Genomic DNA, 21175 nt, shown 5'->3' on the forward strand with positions numbered 1-21175 from the left:
AATAACTAATACAAGGTATATATCCACGAGTGGTGTTACCGAGAAGTGTAATTGAACCATATGATAGTTCTATGTTTATTTTCATTTATTTTTTGATCCTTAAACACACACACACACACACATCACCATTACCATCACCACCACTACCAGGGTCAGTAAATAAGAATGCTTACTGACCAATGTTTGGTTCCCACCACCCATATGGAAATCTACAACAGTCAGTAACTCCAGTTCCAGGAGATCTAGCAGCCTCCTCTGTGAGCTCTTGCCTGCACTCAGATAGTGTAAGTCAGGCTGGCACATACACTAGACATAAGTAATAAATGGGTTTCTTAAAATAACCCTATACATATGATTTAATATTTTGAGTTTGTTTTAAAATATGCTCTCACTCTGTAGTCCTAGCTAGCCAGGAACTCACAGAAGTAAGAGATAAGAAATCCACCCTCTTCTGCATCCTGAGAGCTAGGATTAAAGGCATACATCACCATGCATGGCTGACTTAACATTTTAATAAGAATAATTCAATGATCTTATGTTTTCAGAGTTGTGAAACCAACACCACAACCAACTGTAGGATGTTTTATCTTCCTTTAAGGAAACCTGTACCCATACTTGGTCTCCCAGCCCTAATAACCATCAGTCTCTGTGTAAATTTGCCCTTTCTTCATACTGACATCTTTGTTTCTCTTAGCATACTGTTTCAAGGTCATTCCACATTGCGGCATGTATCCATCTTGGGAGAACACCTGTCTTTAATTGTAGCACTTGGGAGGCAGCAGCAAGTGGATCTCTGTGAGTTCAAGGCCAGCCTGGCTTACATAGTGAGTGTTATGCCAGCCAAGGCTCCAAAGTGAGACCCTGTCTCAAATAAACAAACAACCTACCAGAATAGTTTCAGCATATGACTATATTCTAATTTGTTTCTTTATTCACCAGTTGATGGACAAATTCAACTGAATATACAGTCTATACTATGCTCCATTCTATCCTATGTATTTATATGGCTGTCTTTGTGCCAATAGGGGTTTTTATCCATGAGTCCAGCCTTTTTCCCACCTCCCACCTTTTAATACAGGGTCTCACTATATAGCCATCTCTGGCCTTGGGTTCAATATGTAGCCCATACTGGCTTCAGACTTGAGGGATCTTCCTGCCTCTGTCTTGAAGTGTTAGCTTTACAGATGCATGCAAGCATGCGACTATGGCTGGCTTTTAAAAAATATTCTTCAATCTTGTGCTCATAACAGTGTGTGTGTGTGTGTGTATTCCATTGGATGTTGTATGTACATTACCATGTTGCCAGAAAATTTAACTTAATACTTCTTATCAGGGTGCTTTCAATTTCTTTTTGTTACATAACTCTCTCCTCATTTTCCCTTTAGGAGGAGCCTGGCGTGCCCCATGAATCAGCAGAGGATTTGTTTCACTTCAATGTCGGGGGCTGGCATTTCTCAGTTCCCAGGAGCAAACTTGCTCAATTCCCAGACTCGCTATTGTGGAAAGAGGCTTCAGCCTTGACCTCTTCAGAAAACCAGCGTCTGTTCATTGACAGAGATGGTTCCACATTCAGGCATGTACACTATTACCTCTACACGTCCAAGCTCTCCTTCTCCAGCTGTGCAGAACTGAACTTGCTCTATGAGCAAGCACTGGGTTTGCAGCTGATGCCGTTGCTTCAGGTAAGATGTGCTTTCTTCCAAGACTAGTGATCAGTAGCATCAATAAACACGAGGTTCTTTTCTGTATTGGGTTCTGAGGTGACCCTTTGGTTTTGTTTTGTCTTTTAAGACAGGGTTTCTTTGCATAACCACCCTCGCTGTTCTGAAACTCACTCTGTAGACCAGGCTGGCCTCAAACTCCCAGAGATCAGTCTGCATCTGCCCCTCAAGTGCTGGGGTTAAAGGAGTGTGCCACCACAGCCAGGTCTGAGGTAACACTTTTAAGGGACAGTATTCTGGAACTTCATGATGGCTTTTGAGACAAGGTCTTGCTGTGTAGCCAGGGACCACCTTGAACTTAAGATCTTCAGCCCTGTTGGACAAGTGCCACCATGCCCAGCTCCTAATTACACATTCTCTACAGAGACTTTATCCTGATTCTACTTTATATTAGCAGCCACCAGGGACCCAGATAAGATGTAATATCCAGGGAATCTTTGGCTCTTTCAAATCTTAAGATGCTAATTATTTTTTTTTTTCTCTTTTTGAGGTGCTAGGGCAAAAACCAAGGCTTTCTGCAAGCTAGGCAAATACTCTGCTACTAAGTCACATGTCACAGAGATTTGCCCGCCTCTGCTTCCCGCATGCTGGAATTAAAGTGTATGTTACCATACCCACTGGGTTGTTGTTGGTTTTGTTTTGTTTTTGATTTTTGTTTTTGTTTTTTGAGACAGGGTTTCTCTGTGTAGCCCTGGATGTCCTGGATCTTGCTCTGTAGACCAGGATAGCCTCAGACTCAGAGATCTGCCTGCTATCTCCGGAGTGCTGGGGTTAAAGGCATGGGCCGTCACCTGGCTGCACCTTCCTTATTTTAAGAGCAGTAAATTCTTTCACTTATAAAGCATCAAAGTATGACAGAAGATGCAAGCATTAGCTTTATTCTTTCTCCAAGCCCACAGAAGTCATTTGGTAGTGGCTGTGCTTAAAGAGTTGATTTGGTAGTTTTTGAACAATGATTTTTTTTTTTTAACCTGGAAAGACCTAAATATTATGACTGGGAAAGAAATCTGGGCATGTTCCATATCAATCTCACTGTCTGGACAAGGTGTTGTTTATTCCATTTTCATAAGAGCTACTCCATCAGCTACAGTGAATCTCTGCATACCACTAATTACAGACCCCCAGTACCTCTTGGAAAAAAATTAACTTAGACTGTGTTTGTATCTGGGTCAGGAGGAAAGAGACCATTTATTTTGTAATATATGTGCTTATGAATGATTCTTGCTAAAGAATTCAATGTTTTCTCTGAAGTTATTATATATTTAGGAATCCAGGAACTCCAGCATAGTGCAGTGCAAGTTGTAGCTCTGTGAATTTTTTTTTTCAGGCTTCCCACTTGAATCTAAATCTTGTCAACTTCTTTAGGAGTAAAGTATTAGAATTGCTTGCAAATGGCTTCAAAACCATTTAAATGGCGTGCATGGTAGGCTTGTTCATGGCTCTCTGCCAAGCCACTGTTTTGTGTGGAGAGGAACTAACTTGTTCATTGCAGATAATCAAAGAGATCAAGGCTATGTTTTACAGGATAATTTAGAAGAATACAAGCTTCTCGTACAAACAGTTTATTAAGCCCTTGAGCCCCTTTGCAGTCCTCACTTCCTAAACGAAAACCAAACAAAATATCTCTGAGAATCGGCTTCGAAGGAAGAGGCAACAACTCAGAAGCCAATGACTTGGTCTGATTCCAAAATTCCAAGATGTGTGAGTAGCGGAGTTTGAAGAATTCTGTGGCTCTGCCTTCCTAACACAGCCTGTGAAACCAAGTGCTTATGCTTTGGAAATGGTGTTTTCGAAGAAATCAACATTTGGGCTGGCCCAGCCTAAGTGGTATTTAGTCATTGAAGCAGAGTGTAAATACAGCTGGGATCCAACAGCCGCGGCCGCACACTTCCCCACCTACCGCTGAGTGGCCTATCCAGCTACTTGGGTTAACTGAACAAATAGTGCTTGGAGGAAATGAACTTTGCCAATTCTTAGTCTAAAGACTCTTCATAATCAGGCCCAGGTCAAGCATTTAAATGACCTAATGAGAGTATTCTGGGTTCCAGTTTATTCCCATGCACTTTAGGGACAACAAAGATTAGTATAATAAAACATGATGTGAGCCATGTGTGTGGATGATATATGTAATCACATGTAATTTAAGAGCTGGGGGTCTCACTGTGCTGCCTCAGCTGTCCCTGCACTCCTGGATTCCACTGATCCTCTGGCTTCAGCTTCCAAAGTCACTGAGGGACCACAGGTACATGCAATTACACCTGCTATCATAGGTGTTATTTAAATTTTGTAGTAGCCAAATTTTTAAAAGTATAAAGAAATGAGTGAAACCAAATTTTGATGATTATGTATTTTATTTAACCCAATATTTTCAAAAATTTACGTTTGAGATACTTTTGTTTTATACCAAGTTTTCAATATCTGATTTTTTTTTTTTTTTTTTACATTTAGCACATCTCAGATTGAGACTACTGTAGTTCTACAAGGCATATAGTCACAATGACTACCATATTGGATAGCACATATCTGAACTGTTCCAAATTATTAGTTCTCCTTAATACAGAGTTCTTCAGAACTAGCACCTAACAATAAAAGCAGAGCTAAGCACCTGCTAATGGGATGTCTCATTCCGTCAGAAGGTAGCACATATTGTTTAGGGTGGTCTGTAACAGCTTTGTTGAAAGTCAGTGTGGAAATCTGGGCATGGTGGTTGTACTGGCTGTTTTTTTGTGTCACTTGACACAAACTGGAGTTATCACAGAGAAAGGAGCTTTAGTTGAGGAAATGCCTCTGTGAGATCTAGCTGTAAGGCATTTTCTCACTTAGTGATCAAGTGGGGAGGGCCCATTGTGGTGGTGCCATCCCTGAGCTGGTGGTCTTAGGTTCTATAAGAGAGCAAGCTGAGCAAGCCAGGGGAAGCAAGTAAGTAAGAAACATCCCTCCATGGCCTCTGCATCAGCTCCCGCTTCCTGACCTGCTTGAGTTCCAGTCCTGACTTCCTTTGGTGATGAACAGTAATGTGGAAGGTGTAAGCTGAATAAACCCTTTCCTCCCCAGCTTGCTTCTGGGCCGAGATGTTTTGTGCAGGAATAGAAACCCTAAGACAAATTGGTACCAGCACAGTGGGATATTCCTGTGACAACCTGACCGTGTTTTGGGGAAGACTGTGGAAGGACTTTGGAACTTTGGGCTAGATGATCCATTCAGTGTTAAGAGCTCTGTGGGATGCTGTGTAAGAGGTTAGAAGATAATGTAGAGAACAGTGCAGAAGATGGAGGCCTGGCTTGTGACATTTCAGAGGGAAGATTAAAGACTCTTAGGCCGTTGCTCTTTTGATTGTGAAGATTCTGTGGTTTTGGTTAACTGGGGCTGAAGAATCTGCTGTGATTAACAAGATACCAGAACCACTGAAGCAAACCTTTGTCTTACTGGAACTATTGATGCTGGTTTAAGAAATTAAGAAGAGACCAGCATCACTGAGGTGAAATCTTCTAGGAAGTGTTATCTGAGAGCACAGAGAGTGTGTTCCAGAGATAGTTAAGGTTGTTCCTTGTGTTGCGGCTAGACTTAGTACTGTGTAAGAGTCACCCAGGTGGTATTGGTTTTGAAGGCATGAAGGGGTCATGAAGGGCAGTTGAGGTTTGGCACTGTGAGAGGCCATGGACAGACATCGGTGAAGATGCAGCCTCAGTAGCAATTGATAGCCCAGGTCTGTAGGGGTCATGCAAAGGAGTTGAGGCTTGGCACCATGAAGAGAGCCTATGAGAGGCTATTGGTGAAGCCTAGTTACAGTGGAAGATAACAGTGTTTTGGAGATGCCATTACCATGAGATGATCACCAAGAACAGCAGCAGCAGTGGAGTACAGGCACCGGGAGCCTAGAAAACTGTGTGTGCTACTACAAAGGACAGGACTAGAGAAGTGACACAGGCCCTTGAAGGAATCCAGAAGATTGTGAGTGGATCCCAGACATTGGACAGTTGGAGTTTGATTTTGCTTTTGATTGTGACTGAGCCCTGATATTTTTCCCTCTTGAAAGAAGAAAGTATTTTAGTGGAGCCTTACAGTTAAGAGACTTTTAATTGTAAAAAGACTTTGGATTTTAAAAGAGATTGGATATTTTAAAGGGATTGAAATTTTAATATGTAAGAATTTATAAAGACTGTGGGGCTTTTAAAGTTATTTAGATCTTGGGGATGAATAAGAAAGTAAGGGTTGAAGTTTAATGATGATATGTTTGTGTGTCAACTTGACAAGGGGTCAATTGTACTGGCTGGTTTTATGTGTCAACTTGACCCAGGCTGGAGTTATCACTGAGAAAGGAGCTTCAGTTGAGGAAATACCTCCATGAGATCCAGCTGTAAGGCATTTTCTCAATTAGTGATCAAGTGGGGAGGGCCTCTTGTGGGTGGTATCATCCCTGGGCTGGTGCTCTTGGGTTCTATAAGAAAGCAGGCTGAGTTGAGTCAGGGGAAGCAAGGCAGTAAGAAACATCTCTCCATGGCCTCTACATCAGTTCCTGCTTCCTGACCTGCTTGAGTTCCAGTCTGACTTCCTTTGGTGATGAACAGCAATGTGGAAGTGTAAGCTCAATTAAACCCTTTCCTCCCCAGCTTGCTTTTTGGTCATGATGTTTGTGCAGGAATAGAAACCCTGACTAAGACAGTGGTACACACCTATAATCCCCGTGGGAGACCAAACTGTGGAAAACCAGACTTTCAACAGCTATCACCTTGAGAGTCCACTGACCTTGCGGTTTATAGCTGAACCACCCCCTTCCTCACACAAGGTTGATCAACTGGTTCTTATCCTGGCCAAACACCTGGGGTTGTCTAGGTGAAACCAGCATTCCAGAAAAGCTGCTGGATGCCACAGCCAGCATCCCCCGGGATGACCTTTCCTCTTTCTGTGCTTTTAGCATTCCCCTCAGCCCCTCCCTATTTCCTCTCTCCGTGCGTTCAAAACTAGGTGTTTTGCTTTTCATTAAAGAGGCCTTGACAAGACACCCCCTTTTGCTTGGCTCTGCTTGTCTTTCCCACCCGTTTCTCTTCCAGGCTCGGTCCTCCTCGACCCCCAGAATAACTAGGTCAGGATAAATCCCAGTATCTGGGAGGCTGAGATAAATTCAAGGCCAGCCTTGGCTACCTAGCAAGACCTTATCCCCAATAACTAAGCAAGTGAGTGTTTTAAGAGGACAAAAATGAGAGGAAAAGTAGGGGCATTGAGTGAGCCAACAAGCAAGTTAAGACTGAAAGCCTCTGGAAGACAGTGCTTCAAGCTCATTGAGATTCACACTGCTCCCTACACACCTACCCCCAATCCAGTCCCACTCCATTTACCTGCCCTTCTGCCCACCTAACTTCGACCTTTAACCTCTTAAAGGTGCACTTGAGGGCTGCAGAGATGGCTCAGTGGTTAAGAACACTGACTATTCTTTCAGAGGTCCTGAGTTCAATTCCTAGCAACCACATGGTGGCTCACTACCATCTGTAATGGGATCTGATGTCCTTTTCTGGTGTGTCTGAAAATAGCTACAGTGTATTCACATACATAAAATAAATAAATCTTTTTTTAAAAAAAGGTACATTTGAAGTCTCATGATGTTATTGACAACCAACCACATGCCAGATTCTAGAAATAAAGAGATGAAGTGAGAAGCTATACAACCCCTCCCCCTTCGGTACTTACTGTTAAACACGGGTTTTTGTGCATGTTAGGTGAGTGCTGTGCAATTGAGCCATACCCCCAACCCTGATTCTACCTACATAAAAGGGTCATATATTTTATCATTGCATATATTTTTATGCAATTTCTGGATGTGGTAGTTTATGCCTATAATCCCAGCACTTGGAAGGTAAGACAGAAGAATTGTTGTGAGTTCAAGGGTAGTCTTGGCCACAAAATGAAATCTCAAGAGAATAAAAAAAAGAAGACTGCATACATTAATTCACTCCTGTTTGTTTTTCAAGGCAGGGTTTCTTTGTGTAGCTCCAGCTGTCTGAGCCACCAATGCCTCTGGAGCACTGAGACTGAAGGCGTGTGCCACCACTGCCTGGCCTCTTTGCTTCTTGATTATGGGTACCATGTGCCCAGCTCTCTTGAGCTCTTGGCATTGTGCCTTCCCTTTAATGATGTGCTGAAACTTGGTACTATGAACTAAAATAAACACTTTCCCTCTAGAAATTGAGAGTTAGAGAAATTCATAGAGCCAAGAGAGAAAGAGAGAGAGAGAGAGAGAGAGAGAGAGAGAGAGAGAGAGAGAGAACTGGGTTATGGGTTAGAGAGAATGGAAAACAACAGACAATGGTACTCCAGAGTACAAGGTTTCTCTCTGGTACCCAGAGTAGATAGTGATAATAACTACACGGCTGGGCAAATATACCAAAACCCAATGGACTGCACTGTTTAAACTGGATGCTTTAGCTGGGCCAGATGGTACAGGCAAGTTCAAGACCAAACAGTACTTTAGCAAGACTATATTGGGGTTGGGAGTACAGCTAGGGCTGTAGCTTAGTATTGGAATACTTGCCTAACCTGGGTTTGATCTCTAGTTTTCTTCAAGGTGAGGTTTTTTTTTTTTTTTTTTTTTTTTTGGTTTTTTGAGACAGGGTTTCTCTATGTAGCCCAGGCTGTCCTGGAACTCACTCTGTAGACCAGGCTGGCCTCGAACTCAGAAATCCGCCTGCCTCTGCCTCCCAGGTGCTGGGATTACAGGCGTGAGCCACCATGCCCAGCTCAAGGTGAGTTTTACAATGTGTAAAAATAAGGCTGTTGGAGCTGGGGAAATGGATCAGTAGTGCTTTAAGTTCTTGAGAGGACCCAGGTTCAGTTCCCAGCACCCATACACTTGCTTACCAACCACCTGCAACTCCAGTTCCTAGGCATCTGACTCTCTTCTGGCCTCTACTTGTTCCTGCATGCACATGATGCACACAAACTCATGCAGGAACACACATATACATACAAAACTAATAAGTAAATCGATCTTTAAAATAAAGTTGTAAGGAAGAAAATCAGTAGCTACTGGCTTGACAATATTAGAGTCTATAAACTGTATAGGTCATGGACCAAATCCAGGCCACTCCAGTGTGTGTGTGTGTGTGTGTGTGTGTCCCATAAGCTAAGAACAGTTTTACTTTTTGTGATTGGGGAAAAAAAAAGGTCAACTTTCAGTATTACTGCTCAAGCTTCATTCAAATAGAGCCACGCTCCTGTTTGTATTTTGCTTATGACTTTTTTGAACTACAAAAAGAGCTGAGTAGTTGAATTGACAGAGACCATATGGCTAGCAAAGCCTGAAATATTTAGTATCTGGCCTCTCACGGGGGTGTGGGGGTGTGGGGGTGTGGGGGGAATGTGTTTACTGATGGTCTAGATTCAACTGGGGCAAAGGAAGAAGCAGGGAGATCATCTGGGAAGCTCCAGCAGGCTCCAGGTCAGTGGACCTCAACCTTCATAATGTGGTGGTGAGCCCCCAGTCATAAAATGGTTTTTGTTGCTACTCAATAACTGTAATTTTTGTTATGAATTGTAGATATCTGTTTTCTGATGGTCTTAGGCAACCCCTGTGAAAGAGTTGTTCAACTCCCCCAAAACACACCAAAGGGTTGTGACTCATGGGTTGAGGAGCACTCATCCAGATGAAAGATAAGAATGGTTTGGTCTTGAGCAGTCATAGAAACAGTTTAAAGCCTGGTATGTCTTGATGAATTTGCTAACGAATGGGATTCAGGCCATGAAAGAATGGACAGCAGCTTATGTTTCTATCCCGAGCAATCAGGTAAATGGTGACTTCTGAGAGACATGAACCCTTAGGGGACAGGGATCAGAAGTTAAGACTGAGGCATGTCAAGATGGAGAAACAGTAACTGGGCAATGACACCCGAGTGCAGAACTGAGGAGTCACTGAGTGGTCAGAGGTGTAATTCACAGAACATTTGGGACCAGAGATACAATCCAAGAATCATCAAACTTATATGTAAATCTTCGAACCTGAAAGTTTTGGAGGGTCATATATTATTCATAGGAGAGACATAAAGAAGTCATTGCCATCCATACATCAGCATCACGAGGGTTCCTAAAACTTCATGTGGAATTCGAGAAGCCCTCTCAAACCTAACCTACTTGGAGCCTTCCACAAGCCATCAGACTGATTAGGAGTCACAGCTGCTACTGGAAAATGTGCAGTTTCTCTTCAGGGTCACTCACAAGAGTTTAAGGTTTTGTGTAGACTGTTGGTTCATGCCCTTGAAGTCTGCTCAGGCTTAAACACAGGGCCTCCCTCAGTTCTACCACTAAACTACACCGTGGCCCCATTTTCCCCATTTCACCTCCTTCTGGGAACTTTGGGAAGTTTGGACCATAAATTGCTCCATTTGTCAGCAATCTGCTACCAGGACAAAATCCAAATATGCCTACATTCCTTGTGTTCAAGGGAGCCAGGGAGTTTTTATGCTGATCATACAAATTATGCCTTTAATAAAATAGGCCAGTGGCAGTCTCACATTTCCTATTATGATGTGGGACAGATTTCTTTGTGGTGTTGGAAAGGAACATGGCAGATAAGTCATCCAACAATGTGACTTGTGGACAACTTAAGTGTAAAGCCCTTGAAATGGCTTCAAGGCATGCTGGAGAGATGGTTTTGCGGTTAAGAGCACTAACTGCTCTTTTGAAGTCCTGAGTTCAAATCCCAACAACCATGTAATAGCTCACAACCATCTGTGATGAGATCAGATGCTCTCCAATCTGGTGTGTCTGAAGACAGCTACAGTGTACTTACATATAATAAATAAATCTTTAAAAAAATATCTTTAAAAAAAAGAGAAATGGTTTCAAGTGTCCCCATAGACTGTTCATCCTGGCTCATATCATATATGCATATACAATCTACACAGAGTTCAATCATTCCCTAAGTATCCCCTATACTTACTTTCTATGCCCCCTGAGCTCATTTATTTTTTTTCTTTTAAATCTTGTTATAAATATAGCCCACAGCCTAGCCTGACATTTCCAGACAAAGTTATTGTTGCTCTGTTCTTATAATAGTGCTAATTCTGTTGGGATCATTTTTTTAAATGTCTTTCTTCTTTTCTGGTTTATATTCTTCTCATGTTTGCATTTCTAATGGGTTTCAAAGTATTTGGCATCTAGTTACCATCTGCTGTGAGATGAAGACTGGACCGACTAGTAGCAGCAGAGGTTTCATTTCTAGAAAATGGCTCATTCTCTCCTCCAGCAGTAGAGAGACAAGTTTGAAATATTGACCGATGCACATTATTTGGCTTCTTTTCTTGCACATCCTTTTGGTCTAATAGTCTTGCTCCTTTTAGCATCAGCATCTTTATACAGCAGTCAGTGGTTTGCTGGTCCCCTAAGCTCCTTTACCATGATGCTCCTCCCAATAGTCCAGAAACACACAAAGCATCTTCAGACCCATTACTCCTCGAAAATCCTGTTAAGCCCAACTGCTCTGCCGGCAGAGTGCCTTGTCCGCCATCTTTTAGCAGCACACATGCCCTGCATCATCAGATTTCTATTGCTTCTGACTTGTTTTCACTACTTTTAGGCTCAAAGCAACATTAGTTGTCCTTAGAGTAGCAGTTAGTCTTGTAAGTTCGCTGTATTTCCAATGTTTCTGGCACAGTGGAGCATGTCTGTAATTCCAGAACTTGGGAGGCTGAGGCTGGAAAATAGCAAATTCAAGAACAACCTGAGTTACAAAGCAAAACTTTGTGGAAAGAAACACGGCCCCACCCCTGTAATAACGTGCCATGTCACAACATATGGAGAGTAAATTTCCAAAAAGCAGTATCCAAGCGGATGAAAGTAGTCCTGAAGGCGCCTACAGAAAACCAGCCATATACACTGTGACCACTAGAGTCAGTAAAGCCAGAAGCCCCCTGGAAGTAGGCTCCTTAGAGCGTTTGTTATTCACGAATTCTTTCAACAGGAAATACACCAGTGTCCCAATTCTAGCAGAGAACAAAACAAGCAAAGTCCTTGGTGTCTCAAGGAGGTTATCCTATTAGAATAAAGCTAACAGGGCATAAATAAGTAAGGAGGGAAGGGAACTGTGGAGTGCTCCTGCGGTTTCTCAAAGCATCCTAATGCTTCCTGTGAGTAGAGAGCTTTTGTTTCTAGATATCAGAGCAGCAAGGGCTCACTGAGAGAGTTCAGGAGCTACATTGTTGAAGCTTCAGGGCTAGGTGCAAGCAAGTTTGACCCTTCTGCTTAGCACATAGCATGTCCTCACTGGCTAGGGGTGTAATCTTTGTAGATTTTATTTGCCTGATTTTTTATAAAGTTTTGCTAACTGTTTCCTTTCTTGGGTAAAATGGGGCTGCTCACAGTTTAATTGAAACCCCTGAACACAGAGGTTTCATTTCTAGGAAGTGGCTCATCCTCTCCTCCACTAGCATATTTCCTCTCATATTTCCTCTAGACCTACTAGATTATATACTATATGCATAAATTGTTTGCAACCTACTTTTAATGAGGGCTCAACCTCTCCTCTAGCCCACCACCCAGCAGAGGTAATGGAAGAGAAAAGTTATTAGGATGTGGGAGAAGTGGACCTGTTTGTTCAGCAGTGGTTCTTCGGGGTCGAGCTCAATCTTCTTTGGCAACAGTTCAGTCCCATAGCAAACACCAAATACAAGTAGGTCAGGCGCTGCAGACCAGTCCTCTAGGCAGGCAAACACTGGACAGGAACCAGCAGCTGTAGCTCAATCCTGAAGAAACCAACCACCAGTCTTGCCAGCTGGCCTGAGACAAGGCCACGGAAGCAGCAAACTGCTGCAGGGACCTTGAGAGCAGTTTTTGGGCGAGTTTCTCTCAATGGTGGCATTAACTGAAGTTGAGCTAAACAGTGCTATATAAGGTGAACTAATACATGCGTGTAGTTAACGAAGAATAATGAGGCAGAGCAAACTAAACAAAAGCTCAGTGCTCATCTCCCACTGTCTGTGGGGTCATATTTATACTCCATCAAGCATCCTTTCATGTGTTAACTATACCAAAACATCCCTTCACCTGTGTCTGCTTCAGGAAAACATTCTTTCCTGTGTCTGCTTTAGTAAGGCATCCTTTCACCTGAGTGCCCCAGCAAACTTTCATTTGACAGGTCTAACTTTCCAAAGAAACTAGAAGTTGCCACTTTAATATACTCCATAGCAAACAACACCTCCAAACAGAACTCTAGGCCAGCCTTCAGATGCCTGTTGTCCTGCAGAGGAATTTCCTTCCTCCCCAGGGGCCCCTTCTCAAGTGGCCAATTTAGATTTGCTCAAGGACTCATCTGTTTTATCCACTAAAATGGAATTTGGGAGTGGGGTCCGCAGGTGGCAAATCTAAGCTCTTGTGAGTACTGAGCAGTGTCTTAGAATGGAGTTAGGTGCTCTTGTCTTTCTCCAGGGCCTCCCTGTTTCACCCTCTTTTCTCTATCGTGTGCTTTGCCTTTCTGTCACCACCAGTCCAACTCACACTGAGCCCTTTCTTCCTGCCAGTCTCTTTCTCTGTCCTTCAGGTCCCTCTCCCCTTAGGTCTTCTGCCTCTCAGGTTGCAGGTTGGAGTCATCTTTGCAGTCTGAACTGTGAGCTGTGTGTGCTTGCACTGACTTTTCCTATATAGTTTTGGGCACCAGCATCAGCCTCAGTTGTGAGAGTGTGGTTTGCCTGCCTTTCTTCCCAGAAGACTCAGCCCTCCAGCTCCCCGGTGTTGTGCAGGTGTTTATTAGGATCTAGACTAGAGGACAGGCTGCACACACCCAGCCCTGAGCCCTGAGGACAGAGGAAAGAGCCTGCCTGGCTCCAACCCAGAAGCCTTCAGAGAGGTGTGTGTGTGTGTGTGAACAAAGAGGAAGCAAGAATGACCGGGTCTGCCTAGGAGAGGCAGTGGGTCTGCAGCTTGAGAAATGGGAAGAGGAATTTTCTGGGCAGAGGGAACAGCATTCATAAAGTTGAGGAGGGGGAGCGTAGCTCAGCAGTAAAGTACTTATCTTTTAATTTGATTCCCAGAACCTACATAAAAATGTGAGGCATGGTGCCATAGGCTAATAATCCCAAAACTGTGTGGATGGAGATAGGAGGCTCTCTGTGGCTCACCAGCCAGGCAAGCTACCTGATTGGTGAGCTCCAGACCAATGAGAGACCTTGTCTCAAAGGGAGTAGATAATGTTCTTGAGGATGATGCCTTGATGTGTGTGTGTGTGTGTGTGTGTGTGTGTGTGTGTGTAGGTGCACACATAAACACATGCATGCATATGCATGCATGCATTTTAAAAAATGCTACTGAAATGTTCAGTAGTGGTGGTACACTCCTTTAATCCCAGCACTCAAGAGACAGAAGCAGGCAGATCTTTGAGTTCAAGGCCAGCCTGGTCTACAGAGTGAGTTCCAGGACAGCCAGGACTACACAGAGAAACCCTGTCTCAAACAAACAAACAAAAATGCTGAGGTGGAAACCAAGAACATGGTGTGCTTTGAGAGTTTTGTGGAATTTAGTGTCATGGATATTGGGTTGGAAACAGAACATTGGAAGATGAAACTGAAAAGGTAGTTGGGATGTGACCACCAAGAAGAAGACAGTTGTCATAGTTTGGGCTATAATCCTCCCAGCACTTCCCAGATTTTGTTGTCTTTACTTACACTCGAGAAATCTGGGGTTTGGAGATGTTGTGTGATGATGAAGAGAACAGGCCTGACTCTAACTCGGAAGCTTATTGAGAGAAATGTGCAGATAACAGTAGTTAAGATGTTGGACTCTCTGAGCTGCAGAGAGCACTGGTTGTTCTAAAGATGTGGATTTGAGTGCCAGTATCCAATGCTGCCTTCTGGCCTCTGTGGCAACCAGGTATGTACGTGGTACACAGACATACACATAATATTTTTTTATTATTTATGAGACAGGGTTTCTCTGTGTAGCCCTGACTGTCCTGGAACTCATTATGTAGGCAGGCTGGTCTTGAACTCAGAGATCTACCTTCCTCTGCTTCCCAACTGCTGGGATTAAAAATATGCACCACCACACCTTTCTGTTTGCTTTCTAATACAACTCAGGATCACCTACACAGAGTTGGTACCATCCACAGTGACCTGGGCCCTCCCACATCAATCATCAATCAAGAAAATACCCCACAGGCTTGCCTGTAGACGACTCTGGTGGGGGCACTTTTTCTATTGACGTTCCTTCTCCCAAATGACTCTAGCACATGTCAAGTTGACATAAAACCAACCAACACATCTGTCAAGGATTTTAATTAACCAGTAGAATCCTCAAAAAGCCTTAGGCAGCGTGCCTGGTCCTCTGCTCTCGGGCTTTTCTTTACTGTTCTCAATCCACCATTTCTTTCCTTCAACCTCAAGCAATGTCATGCTTAAGGCAGAGGTGTGTGGCTGAATATATACCTCTAACCCACCTTGCCCTGTTCTGTCCTTCCGGGACAAGCCACCATCTTCCTTCCTTTGTCCCACTTCTCAGCACAGATGCTGTCAAGTTGTCACCTTTCATCTTGATTCAGTGTGCTTTCCTATTTGAAATGCACACTCTGTCCTGGCCACCTAGTTACCATCCTGGCATCTCACTATACATCTTCTTTGCGCAAGAACAATGATTTGCTCTTACAGAAACTTTTCTCTGATTTGTCTCCTCTAAAGAGTTGACAGTTTGACACAGAGGCTAACAACACTTAACCATACTTAACCAAGAGGGAACAGAAAGCTGGGTCCTTTCTCAATGGTGTGAAAATAGTCCCAAGATTCTTGGGGATCCATGAATTTGTAACTAATGCTAGATCTTGTCTTATAAAATACAAACCATTGGCTTCCATGTCCATATGTGTGTTTGTAAGCATGGACATATGTGCACATGTCTGTGCGTTGCCAGTGGATGCCACAGATCAATGTCCAGTTGTCATTCTCCATTGTTCTCCTCCTTTTGGGGGTTTGAGGGGAGCTTGACAACTCAATTGGATTCGATGGCCAACAAGCTCCAGGGATTGATCTGCCTGTGTCTACCTTCCGGGTACTGGAATTACAGCTATGTGCTGTTGTGCCTTTAACGTGGCCTCTAGAGAGATTCTGATGCTTGTGTAGCAAGAGTGTGAATGAGCCATCTCCCCAGTCCTTCGGCATCTTTCTTTTCCCCAAGCCAAGAACTCTTTGAGTCTAAGCAGAAACCTAGCAAAGCATGGTGAGAATTTCTTAAGGCTCCCAATATTCCACACATGCAGTCTTCTTCATTGTGGTGCTCCAGGGAAATACTCCCCATAACCCTGACATGGGAGGCCTCAGTCCTCCTTCAGGCCCTCCAGCCTCTGGTAACGGGAATGATTGTCCCATGCTGGCTAGACTGCCTCCTTTTGAGACCTTAAACAGTTATGAGAGGGCCAGTTCCTACCTATAGCCACCAGAGGGCTCTTCTTATCACTTGGGATTCCCAAGAGCAAACTCACACCAGCTTCCCACCTCAGTAGCTAATAACTAGAAGCAGTTTGTCGTTGTTGGGGGGGGGGAGGGTTGTTCGTTTTTGTTGTTGTTGTTGTTGTTTTGTTTTGTTTTGTTTTGTTTTTGTTGTTGGTTTTATTTTTTTGTTTTATTGTTTGTTTGCTTTCGAATTGTTGGCTTTCTGATCACAACAAGGTTCTTAGAGGAGAAAGCTGATCATTATGTATGACCTATAAAGGATCACTTGGCCCTGTTGTGTCCAGCAGTTTATTAGGGAAATACTATCTTCTAGAGTGAGAACAGAACATCAGAACGTTTTGGTCTCATAGTATAATTTGTTCTCTGCAGGACTGGAGAAGGAGAATGGATCCCTGGGTAAGGGTGGGATGAAGACCGTCAGTAACCCACCTCTGCCCTGGGGCCCAGCCTCACTCCACTCAACCCTCACACCAGCTCACCTCACTGTTAGACTACTTCCCAGAACAGGGATGAAGATATGTGATGAAAAAAAAAATCACACCAATCATAAAAAAGCAGGCCTTTTGAGCATAATTTTGACATAAAAATAGAAGAAAAAAATGCTTCAAACTCAGAAAAAAATAATCATTGAGATTTTTAATTATATCAAATTTCAAATGACTAAACAGAAATTAGTCTTTAGCTGAGCATAGTGGGAAACACTGTAATCTCAGTGCTTAGAAGATGAAGGCATTCGCGGCCAACCTGGTCTACAGAGTGAGTTCCAGGACAGCCAAGGCTATACAGAGAAACCCTGTCTCCACAAAACCAAAAACCAAAAACCAAAAAAAAAAAGGGAGATGAAGGCAGCAGCATCAGAGGTTTCAAAATAAAAGGGTTCAAAGTCACCCTACCCCTACCCTTAGCTAGTCAGCTAGTCTATGAGTTTGAGTCAGCCTGTGCAGCATGAAGCCCTGTTTCCAAACAAAACAAAACAAAAAACTCCATAGATTTTTTTCAAGGAAAAACTCCTGTTACTTGATATAAAATTAGAAGAAAACAACTTCAAACTCAGAAAAAAAATCATTGAGATTTTTAATTATTACCTTGCCATATTGCATTTTGAGATTAATTGAGTTTTAAAATACTGTCCCAAAGCAAGTCACATAATATTTTTCTGAGTAGTCAGTGTAAAAAAAAAAGTTGGTTATGGGGTTTAGATTTTCAAGGCGACACTCTTCTTTATGGGACAGACCCTAGATAATCTGAAAGAAGGGAAACACCACCTCCGCGTGCGGCCTGCCGACATTCCTGTTGCAGAGAGAGCATCCCTGAACTACTGGCGAACATGGAAGTGCATCAGCAAGCCCTCGGAGTTCCCAATAAAAAGCCCCGCCTTCACAGGTACAGCCTGGGCAGGCCCACACCCTGAAGCTACCAGCTTCGACTCTCCCTCTCCTCGTCCTAACCGACCTTGACCTCCATCTGAGCTAGCTCTGAGTTGAGCTCGTCCGTCTGTCTCTTTTGATCCAGCCCCCCCCCCCCCCCACGGCTGCTTGCCATGGGACTCAGCCTCCTGCTCCAGTACATCCTGCTGCATTTAGTCTTCTTTTAGGCAATGTGGTATCTTTCAATCTCTCCCGGAAGTTAGGGCCCCATCAACGTTTCTACTCACCTCCAGGCCACTACCCAAAGAAACTCAGTGGCCTCTGGCTTCTACATCCCTTGCAGCATAGCTGGCCTATGATGGAACATCAGAAGCCCATGATTATTAATGGGTTTCTAATCTGCAGTTCGCAGTACTTAGTTTAATTAATGGAGGAGCTAGAGAGATGACTCAGAAGTTAAGGACACTAGCTGCTTATGTTGAGGACCTAGCGAAAACATGGCTGCTCATAACTAACTCCAGAGAATCTGATGTCCTTATCTGGCCTCTACATGGTGAACATACACATACAGGCAAAATACTCATACATATAGATAAATCTTAAATAAGAGACATGAGTAACTGGATATAGTGACTGGATACATAAGCCAAGATATATCATTCAGTGTCCTTTTACTGACTGTAGAAAAAAAGGATCTTTTGACACTTAGCTTCCCAGAACTTCCTCATACCCCTAAATACACATCTGAAAAGAGAAATGGGGGAAGGAAGTGTGTGGCAGAGACTGTCCTCTGAGTGGTCCTCTGGGTCAGAGGGAACATCCGCAGTCCTCAGGGAGGTGATGGCGCCTTCTGTATCTTCTCTTCCAGGTCTGCATGACAAAGCTCCTTTGGGGCTCATGGACACTCCGCTGTTGGACACAGAAGAGGAAGTGCATTACTGCTTCTTACCCCTCGACTTGGTGGCCAAGTACCCAAGCCTAGTGACTGAAGACAACCTGCTGTGGCTGGCTGAAACGGTGGCCCTGATCGAGTGCGAGTGCAGCGAGTTTCGCTTCATTGGTGATTGCTCTGTCTAGCAGTGGTCATCTACTCATCCCACACCTGGACCCACACCTCACTAGGCCCATTTGTTGCTTACGCCCTGAGGCCCTTCTCTGAACAGAGGCTGTAGGAGCATGATGATCCTCCAGGAGGCAAGCAGAGTCCAGCATGAGGCTCTCTCTTAGCTCAGAGCTTTTTTGGTTTGGTTTGGTTTTTGAAACATGGTCTCTCTATGTAGTCCTGCCTGTCCTGGAACTTGCTATGTAGAACAGGCTCACCTCAAACACACAGAAATCCACCTGCCTCTGCCTCTTGAGTGCTGGGATTAAAGGCATATACCGCCATGCACAGCCCAGCTCAGAGATAGCTTAGCTCCTATTTCCTTTGTGACAGTCTAGCCATAAAGGGGCACTGAAACTCCCTAGAGCAGTGATAAGGATCATGGAGTTGATGATAAGGGCAGAGGACTGAGCTGAACTCTGGTTATGTCTCATCCTTCGCTTATGTCTCTAGCTAGGCCTCAGCTAATTTCAACATACAGCAAGGAAATAGTGTTGTTTCAAAGACACTATCTGCTTTCTTTTCCATTACATTTGGAGTGTAAAGAAAGGGGGTTAATAATGGCAGTCTTCCCAGAATCATGCAGAACTGGCAGCCTGAGCTGAGGAGGGATGAGATCTCACATCCTTCCCGGAAGGGAGCCTCCCTTCTCACATTGCCCCAGGACTAGCTTTGCTGGCCTGTGAGCTGAATGGCCTCTCTGTTATCTAGATAACCAGAACCCAGATGAACACGACCATAAACCCCAAGTTATATCAGGGGCCAAATGCTTGAGGTCCCAGCTATTCAGATTCAGAATCACCTAGGAAGTTGTCTGTGCTGTGTTCCTGCATCTCTGAGTTGATTCTCTTGGGAACTTAGTGCTGGTTCCGTCTCTTCTTCCCATACTGCAATCCAGCAGAGACAAGCTGTAGGTGCCTCCTGCAGCCCAGGCTCAACCAGGCCTCTCCTCTCTAACAAGACAACTCCCTCTTTTGGAATGACTTGCTCTTGGGTCAAGTCTCTTAGGGTAAGTCTCAGGGTCTTTTAAGTTCACAGAGAGGGCATGCCAGGCCAGGCCAGGGGAGGCCACACCCATAGACTCAGACACAGGAAAACAAAGTGGGGTCTCTGAAAAGCACCACCCCAGAACAAACCTACTAATGAGGTATGTTTAGCAATTGTTTCAGAACTAGGAGCGCCTGACGTAAGATGAAGAGTCTGCCAGGACACAGATTAGTCATGAATATGTTTTGTTAACTCATGTTGTTTCTTTCTGCTTTTCAAGTGAATTTTCTACGCTCACACAAGATTTTACTACCAGATAACTTCTCCAACATAGATGTGTTAGAAGCAGAAGTAGAAATTCTGGAAATCCCTGAGCTTACAGAAGCTGTACGGCTGTACCGCATGAATATGGGTATGTTGCCTGGGAACCTTAGCCTCCCCTGGGTGTTCTAGAACTATCTGGGCTCGAGCTACAGAAGCCAAGAGCAAACCATCTCCCCTTACAGCCATTTTAGATTTGGGTGGTAGTGAGAAGCAGGTACAGTGACTGACTTAGAATCTGATAAAAGGAATTTGGCTTAAAACCCTGCGTGTCCTCTCTACTCAGCGTTGCAACCAGCATTGCCAGGGCCGAAGGGAAGCCTGCTTAGCCTGGAGCAGGAGGAGCCTAGCTTGGGTGAGAAACGAGGAAGGAATGTCCTGAGGACAAGCTTCCTAGACTTGTGCTATCTGTTCCTCTGTGGAAACCCTGAGCATCCACCCCCATCTTTCCTCTTCTGGGAACCCCTAACAAGGAAATGAAATGAAGGGCCCACTTCCTACCAGTGTTCCAGTTACTTCCTGCCCAGTTTCCCCTCCCCCTCTCCACCTCATTTCCCATTCCCTGCCTTCTGTTCCCAACATTCCTGACCCTTGTCCAGGTCAGACCTTATGCTCCTGGCCTTGCCTCGTGACAGCTGTTCCTACTTCACAGTTTTGATTTGCTTGTCATCAGCTCAGTCACCAGCTACTGCACATCCGTGGTCACCACCACATGTGCTTCAGGAAGCTGGTGACATCAAGCCAGGGCAGATGGTATTTTGAGAATGTGTTGAACCTTCTCAAATAACAGGGCTGCCACCACCACCACAGCCACAGAAGTGAAGACTTATCCTACACACGTGAAGTTTGGCCTGGTTGTTTGGTTGTCCCATGGAATGAGGCTCAGCCTTTTCCCAGGCAAATGGAATGCCCTTCCTGTCCTGGGGTTGGGGAGGGGGTAGTGATCTTTTGAAGCAAATCTCAGGAACCTGTTCCAAGACCTTTAGTTTACTAAGAGTGTGAGTTCAGCGCCTTTCCTCAGAAAGCATGGGGGTTATGACATGGGTAGAGTGGTCACTGCACCTCACATTTGATGAAAAGATGGTAGCATGTTTGTAGACAGGTTTCTCTCACATCTGTGAGGTATTAACCTTCTACAAAGCATGTAACCAAGGTAAATGTCTTTCATAGGCCTTTGACTATGACAAAGCTCAGACCCCAGCCCTGCATAACTCTGAAGTTACTGGTACTTTGCCCTAAACCACAATTTCAGACAGG

At 44.1% G+C, this 21175-nt stretch overlaps 1 protein-coding gene across 1 annotated transcript in view; it reads left to right on the forward strand.

Annotated features, from left to right (window-relative positions):
- Window positions 1-21175, forward strand: part of Kctd19 (potassium channel tetramerization domain containing 19) — a 33438-nt gene that overhangs the window by 2791 nt on the left and 9472 nt on the right. Inside the window, exons 2-6 of the mRNA XM_052167304.1 lie at window positions 1386-1682; window positions 17374-17524; window positions 18377-18568; window positions 19878-20009; window positions 20205-20273. Of these exons, the coding sequence (XP_052023264.1) occupies window positions 1386-1682; window positions 17374-17524; window positions 18377-18568; window positions 19878-20009; window positions 20205-20273 (841 nt within the window). The remainder of the gene's footprint in view (window positions 1-1385; window positions 1683-17373; window positions 17525-18376; window positions 18569-19877; window positions 20010-20204; window positions 20274-21175) is intronic.

This window comes from Apodemus sylvaticus, chromosome 21 (genome assembly GCF_947179515.1).
Source record: "Apodemus sylvaticus chromosome 21, mApoSyl1.1, whole genome shotgun sequence".
Lineage (NCBI taxonomy): Eukaryota > Metazoa > Chordata > Mammalia > Rodentia > Muridae > Apodemus > Apodemus sylvaticus.